This window comes from Monopterus albus, unplaced genomic scaffold, assembly GCF_001952655.1.
Source record: "Monopterus albus unplaced genomic scaffold, M_albus_1.0 scaffold26.1, whole genome shotgun sequence".
Classification (NCBI taxonomy): domain Eukaryota; kingdom Metazoa; phylum Chordata; class Actinopteri; order Synbranchiformes; family Synbranchidae; genus Monopterus; species Monopterus albus.
The window spans coordinates 2,443,256-2,450,145 of NW_018127906.1; the positions used below are offsets into that span (position 1 = coordinate 2,443,256).

Here is a 6,890-nt window from a genome sequence, read left to right on the forward strand (position 1 = left end):
TGCTGAAATAATTTAGATTCTGTATTATTAATCGACTACACTTACATTAACATCTGTTCTGTTTCATTCACTCTGCTTCTCTGTCCATCAGAGGGATTTTGTACCGACGTCTGAAAGACTTCACGGCCGCCATCGAGGATCTGGTCCAAGCCATGGAGCTGAGTGAGGGGGAGGAGAGGGAGAAGGCGGTCAGAGGTCAGGTGGAGGCCAGACCCAAAAGGGATGAACCTGAATCTGTGCAAGAGGAGGCAGAGTTTCAGCTGGTTCTCACCTACAATGATTTTGCTGTTCAGTGCTTCAGTAGAGGCCTCTATGCTGAGGCCACTCTGCTGCTCAACAAGGCCATTGAGGAGGAGAAGGGCCAGGCTGGCCTATACCTAAACCGAGGAGGTGAGGCAGTGGACACCTAGTCTGTGTGTGTGTGTGTACATCTCTTTCTATGCTGTGCACACAAACATTATGTGTATAATGAAACTTCCGTCACTTAAGAATGTTTTGTTCAGGCCAGAATCTGAGGTTTAAACACCAGAAATAAATCAAACAACAGTTGAGTTATCGGTTTGGATAAGTCTGTGACTCTGATTGCTGTCTGCCGCTGTGGCCAGAAAATACTTACTGACCATCCTGTCTGAGACTTTCTGCACATAGTGCTGACAGAACACCTAGCAGGACATTTGTAAAGGTTTCCTGGTTGTTGGTACTGTATAGTGAAACCTGTCAGCCACACAGGTTCAACCTGACAAACCTGATGAATGTGTTTTTAGCAGTCGATGATAAATTCTTCAACCACAGTTTATCCTGTTTCACCACTCCCACACACACTGTACCAACACTAGCACAGAAATGATTAGCAGATTTATCAGTTAGACTGACAAAAACTGCCAATATTTTAATCAATCATTAATTGCTTCTGGGTTCCATTATGTGGTGTTTTGCTGATTTTCATTATTTAATTTCATTTTAAAATCTTATCTTTGGGTTTGGGGCTTTTGTTTGGTCAGAACAAGACACTTGAAAACATCTTTTTGGGCTGTGATTAGAGCATTTTTTGTGTTTTTTAAAAATTATGGACCAAATAGTTAAAACTGTTAATGATGTTTTTTCTCAGAAAACAAAAAAATCATCAGAAAGAGCTGTGTAAACTAAGTGATGTTTACATGTGTGTGTGCATGCGGTTGTGAACGTGTATGTGTGTGTGTTTCAGACTGTTTCTTTAAGCAGGGTGACTGGTATTATGCTCTGGCTGACTACCAGCAGGCTGAGGAGATGATGCGGCCTAATGACCCGGCCATCCGGCTCCGCCTCGCTGTCCTCCACCACACGCTGGGCTCTCTTTGTTTCCAGGATGGGTCAGAACCACGTGAAGACACAGTAACACACACAGACAGCTGAGACAGAAGGGTCATCCAATGAATGAACAGAATTATTAAAAGTAGTTAAAATTATTGTGGATAAAAACAGAAAAATGCTTGAAGGCTTGTTTTTATTGTGGCTCTGTTAACAAACCGTATGACAAGAGCAACACAGGATGTACCAACAATTAAAAGCAGTACTAGCAGTGGTGAAGTGGCATGGCCCAGTTGTTCTGAGCTCACTTCACTGTCTCAAACAGATGATGTGTGTGCTGGGCTGTTCTGTGGTAAGCTGCAGTAGAAAGGAATGTAAGTTTTGCCTCGCAAAGTCCCAAAAAAACACAGTATATACTAGTTAAACTACTTCTTATTAGGTAGTTGTGATTATACAGTTTTTAATCAATAGAGCAATCAGGAAGTATTTACACATTACATTTAACTCATTCATGTACAAAACAAACAAACTCAGTTCAACATGAGCACAGCTCACGTTCTTTCTAGTGTGTTGGAAGACCTCTACTCAACTTCAGCTCATCTGTAACTTTACCTGACTGAATATAAAGAAGACAAGTGTGTGTTGTAATGTGTAAACATGTGTCACATATAGACTTGTGCATTATCCCTAATGAGTCAAGCTGGTCACCCTTTAGGTGCACTTGCTTTGTAAAGTTTAAAAGATTAGCCTACGTTTTTCTGTAACTGCTTCCACCATAACAGGACACTGTAAAAAAGTCAGCTTTGATTCCTGCTTTTGAGTTAAAATCTTTTCACTGTATCTCCCTCAGTGCTGAGGGAGTCAAGTGAATTTGAGGAAATATAAATGTATAAATCTGTAGATGCTACGGTATTTGAGAGGGTGCACGTGTGTCTGCATATACAGGTGTTTCCAGGAGGCAGCTGACATGTTTTCTCTGGCCATTCAGTACAACCCCACAGCCAGTCAGTACTACGAGAACAGGGCCAAGGCCTTCCGAAAGGTGCTAAACCTGGACGGAGCCCGACAGGACTTCATCTGCTTGCTGATCCTGGACCCCACCAATGAGGAGGTCAGAGCTTCATCTCACCCTTCAAAGCCACTGGCCCCATATAACCTTCTCATTCAATGAGATGAACACAGTTTCAGCTTTTCTGTGTCAGTGAATGCAACACACCAGCACTGAGATGCTGCTGTATGTATATGATGTTATTCCTTAGGTGAAAACTGTTTTACTCATATAATCCATGTAATGAGAAACAGTGTCTGTATATAAGAACAGCTTCTCGTTACATCAATTAAGATGTGATTCTGCATATTGATGAATCTGTTATAGATATTTTTCACCTTAGAAGACAATGGATTGGTTATTAATATCTCAAAAGACTGTTAGTAAATTGTTGCAATTTGTGTGTTTGTTTGTGTAGCTGCCTCCTATGCTCATGAGTCTGTTCCCTGGCTGCAGTATGTCTGATATTTTGTCCAGTCCAGCAGGACACACAGTCAGAGTTCAGCTGATGGACACCATCCAGGCCTACAGTTCATCATCGGAACAACAAAGGTCAGCAGCAGAAGGCTGGGACAGGTGGCAGGACAGATGTGCTGCAGCTTAACATGTTACAAGTAAAAAAAAAAAGATAACATCTGTACATGATAGTTTCTGAGTGCAACCAGTTTGCTGCGGTTTCCACCAGAGCAGCTAGATGGAGGATCCTAAGTAGCACTGTCTACATCCCAGTGACTCCTACTGTTACAGTGAGTGCCTGCTGTCGAACAGCGGTACACCAACCTCCCTGCACAGAATCAGCAGCAAAAAGCAAAAAATGAGAGATGTAGAAACATAAATAATACTCATATGGTGTAAACTCGACATGAAGGAACCAAATGTTTTTACTGACTGAAATGACGCTCAGCTCACTGCCATAAAGACACCACTACTCCTTGATTTTCCAGATTATCACTGTATGTAACCAGCATGGTACTTAGACGAGTGTATGTGCTGTAATGTGTTCTTAGACTGAATGAGAATCTCCAAAAGATGACTCTGACCAATGAGAACACAGCGAGCCAGTCAGAAGACCCATCTGAAGCAGGGAAGGCGCTGAAGTTGTGTGTAAAACAACAGGACATACAGATAACTGTGAAGAGCCTCCTGCAGGTACTGATTGATTTTACTAGTGAAATTCACTGTTTAAAGTCTCGGAAAGTGTATTTAAATATAAAAGTAATATCAAAAGTAATATAACATTTCCCATAAACCTTTAGAAGCAGTTACATGGTTTTGTACAACATGAGATGCCCGTTTCATTTGATTTCATAATCTCCTCTCCCATTAATGTTGATACCTTTCACTAATCAAAACACAATGTCATACTTGCAACCTATGTACGACCCCCACAAGAGCCCTCTAAGACTCACAAAGGTGATCGTGATTCTCAAGCCTCAGTTGACTGTGAAATGTGATGCTGACACATTTGTCCAAGTAGCAAAGGCTTAGGCTAAAAGCAAACTGATAACAGAAGCACGACGATGGAACGTTGTCATTTTCAAAGGCTCTGGCTACAGATTGGATACTGCAGAATTAGGCAGCGTTGTCGTTATGCTGAACTACAGCTGTTTGACTGTGGCAGGTTGACCGTTCATCTGTGCACCACACGGGGCCACAGCTCAGCACCCAGCACCCCCCACCAACATCCACAGAGTGGAACAGGACCAGCCTACCTTTACATACAAAGGGAGGTCGCACTACAACGGGAGATTTGGGGTGTTTGGAGCCCACATCTCAGAAGTGACAGTGGAATTACGTTTTGTTGTTGTTTTTAAATATTGTTTTTTATTGCAAGTGCTGTTTTTGTAAGCGTGGATTTCCTTTTGTCTTCTACTTTTTTATATATTTAACACCTTTCACACTGAAGAAATCTATAATATGCAGAATCACAACTATGGTCCTTTAACTCAGACTTATAGTTGGAATTTATACAGCAGAGAGAAATCATGCAACACAAGGAATACACTTGCTTATATGAACAAACAGCACATGTTACACCTGCATAATTTTTAATTTTTACAGAGAAGAGAACAGTAGGCAGAGTTCAAGTCAACACTTCTAAAATGCTGTGGTATAATCCTGTGCTGTAGATGTACTGTAGACCAAGAGGTGGGAGCAGAGGCCCACTTTTATCATGCCGACATTTACAGGAAGCTCCACTATTTGACTCCCATATCTTGTTTATATATGTCATGAGCTCTAAATGTTTGGCTTAATGTACATTGTGCAAGTCATCTGATTTGTCTAATCTGCTCAATTCAGCCCATAATTTCACCTAACCCGGGGAGTAATCTGGTAAGATTGTAGCAAATAAATTTTCTTGATTGGTGAAGTTGTGGTGAAGAAACTTGAACTCCTTCTAAACTGAGACAAACCTGTGGGAACGTTGGTGAACATACCTAGAGCTGTGCTCCTATCAAACAGCTGTCAGAGAAAAGCTGAACTCTATATGTCAGACGTAACATTACAGAGTGACAGGTTTCTTGGATCATATCTAACCCGTTTTGTTCCACTGACCCTCATAGTTCAGCTGAGCAGACATATTGAATGTGACTGGTGATCAGTATGAGCAGTGAAGATGTGTTGGCTGTTCTCTGAGGGGCAGCGTTAACTGCAGCTGTGGCACACGGGCTGCTGCCTCACCATAGACAGCGCCCCTCCACACAGCTAACAGCACAAACATGCCTGCCACAGTCACGTCACGCTGTGCACGTCACTGCTTCACTGACTGACCAAAACTGAGGCAGCATATTTTCTTGTTACCTTCCTGGAACAGGCTGCTGCATGTGGACTATTGGAGAAAGTGCTGTTTTCTGTTGTAGGGGTCATGTTTTTATTTGTTCAGATGTCTTTCTTCAGTATGTTTTGATAACCAGTTCAATTCCACACCACTGTGGGGTGTATGCAGACAACGCACTCACACTCTTGTCAGGCAGTATTTAATGTGCTGACACTGTCCATTTCACTGCAACGGGCTGCCCACTGCGACCTGCGGCGGACAGGCCTGGGTCCAGACCCTCAGATCTGTGTGAGATTGTTTCTGTTCTTGTCAGAACCACAGGTCCTTCTAAGGGTCAGTTGATTCTGGAAATTTTTATGACCGAAGACATTTTGCTGGTTATGACAGCAGCTTTGTTAAGGTTATGTCTTGAATTTGGGGCCAAGATTAGGATTAGATTTCTGTACTATTAAAGCCAGGGATTACACAGTGTGGTCTTCACAGATATAGTACAACAGTCCTGAATGTGTGTGGGCTTCAGCCCTCACAGCACTGCAGGATAGACGGTGGTCATAAAGGAGCTGAAAAGTGTTTCACACTTGTGCTGTGAAAGGTTCGAGTTACCGTCCTGTCAGGGCCGGAGTCGCCGCCAGCCGGGAGGTGCTGATGGCCCCGCCAGATTTCTGAGCCCAGACAAAAACACTTTTCTCTGGGCACAGGAGCTGGCGGCTTGGATCCCGGCTCACAGCATTCCCTGGTGGAAGGGAGGTTCATTCACGCTTTGGCTGAAGACTGTTTTGTCTAAGACGTGCAGAACATGTTTGTAATCTTTGGGTCGCGTTCAGGGCAGGTGACGTGCGTGGACGCACAGCTCCATGTCCCCCTGAAGTAAATGTGGAACGGGATGTGGGTTTGCAACTGGATTAGTGTTACTCAACCGGACTGGGCCTTAAAGTAGGTGCCATTCAGGGCTTTTGTCAGTGGCCTTTCTGCACATATCACTGCATTATGATGATTAGGACAGTTCAGGCTGTTCCATTCCATCCTGTTCCAAAAGACCACAAACAGGGTCACAACTTAATTTTATTTGCTAATAAACACTATACTGTATTTACTACTGCAATAAAATATACAGGTCTTCATTACAGTCTGAACAGTGCACATTAGGGACATAACCAGAGCCGCTCAGGTTGTGAACCAGAGTTAACAGGAGTCCACCTGCTGATCCAGAAACAAATCAAGATGCTTCAGCTGAGTTACACACCGACCTCTATGCTGCCAGTATTCCTCCCTCCATCTGATGCTCCACACGGCACATTGAGGACATAAAAACCATAAAATGTGCTTCATGGTCATGTAATTCTCATAAGCGACCTCAGCCGCGTGGTTCCTTTCCCTGAGAGACGGGAAAGACGACAAACAGGGAGTGTGGAAAGACGGTGGCGAGCAGACGAAGGGTCTCCCCTGAGGAACATTTCTAAAGACAATTTATATATTTTGGACAGATAAACCATCTGCCTGTTTGTTCTCATAAGTTTTCCAGTCAGTTTTACTGGCTCGTCTCAGCCACCGTCTCCCCTTTTCTGTGTGTGTTCTTTAGTAGCATGTTGCTTGTCCTCAGCTCTGGACAAGTGCTTCAGACACCTATGATGTTATTGAGTCTTTTGAGGGCACTGGAGGCCTGCATCGCTTTTTGTTCTTGCCCTTAAATTTACCTACTGGCAACAGTGGCTGGTGGATTCCTAAAGTTGCTGACTTTAAATGTTCTACCAGCCAAAAATCTTTTCTTTTTCCAAG

At 43.2% G+C, this 6,890-nt stretch overlaps 1 protein-coding gene across 2 annotated transcripts in view; it reads left to right on the forward strand.

Annotated features, from left to right (window-relative positions):
• LOC109957276 (tetratricopeptide repeat protein 16) overlaps positions 1 to 6,890 on the forward strand; it is a 17,867-nt gene that overhangs the window by 3,434 nt on the left and 7,543 nt on the right. Inside the window, exons 8-13 of one of the 2 annotated variants that reach the window (XM_020595021.1) lie at positions 92 to 390; positions 1,205 to 1,349; positions 2,233 to 2,398; positions 2,754 to 2,887; positions 3,343 to 3,484; positions 3,957 to 6,884. In XM_020595021.1, coding sequence (XP_020450677.1) covers positions 92 to 390; positions 1,205 to 1,349; positions 2,233 to 2,398; positions 2,754 to 2,887; positions 3,343 to 3,484; positions 3,957 to 4,118 — 1,048 coding nt within the window. In that variant the 3' untranslated portion in view covers positions 4,119 to 6,884. Of the gene's footprint in view, positions 1 to 91; positions 391 to 1,204; positions 1,350 to 2,232; positions 2,399 to 2,753; positions 2,888 to 3,342; positions 3,485 to 3,956; positions 6,885 to 6,890 lie in introns of those variants that run through there. The other variant, XM_020595022.1, reaches the window with a different exon arrangement.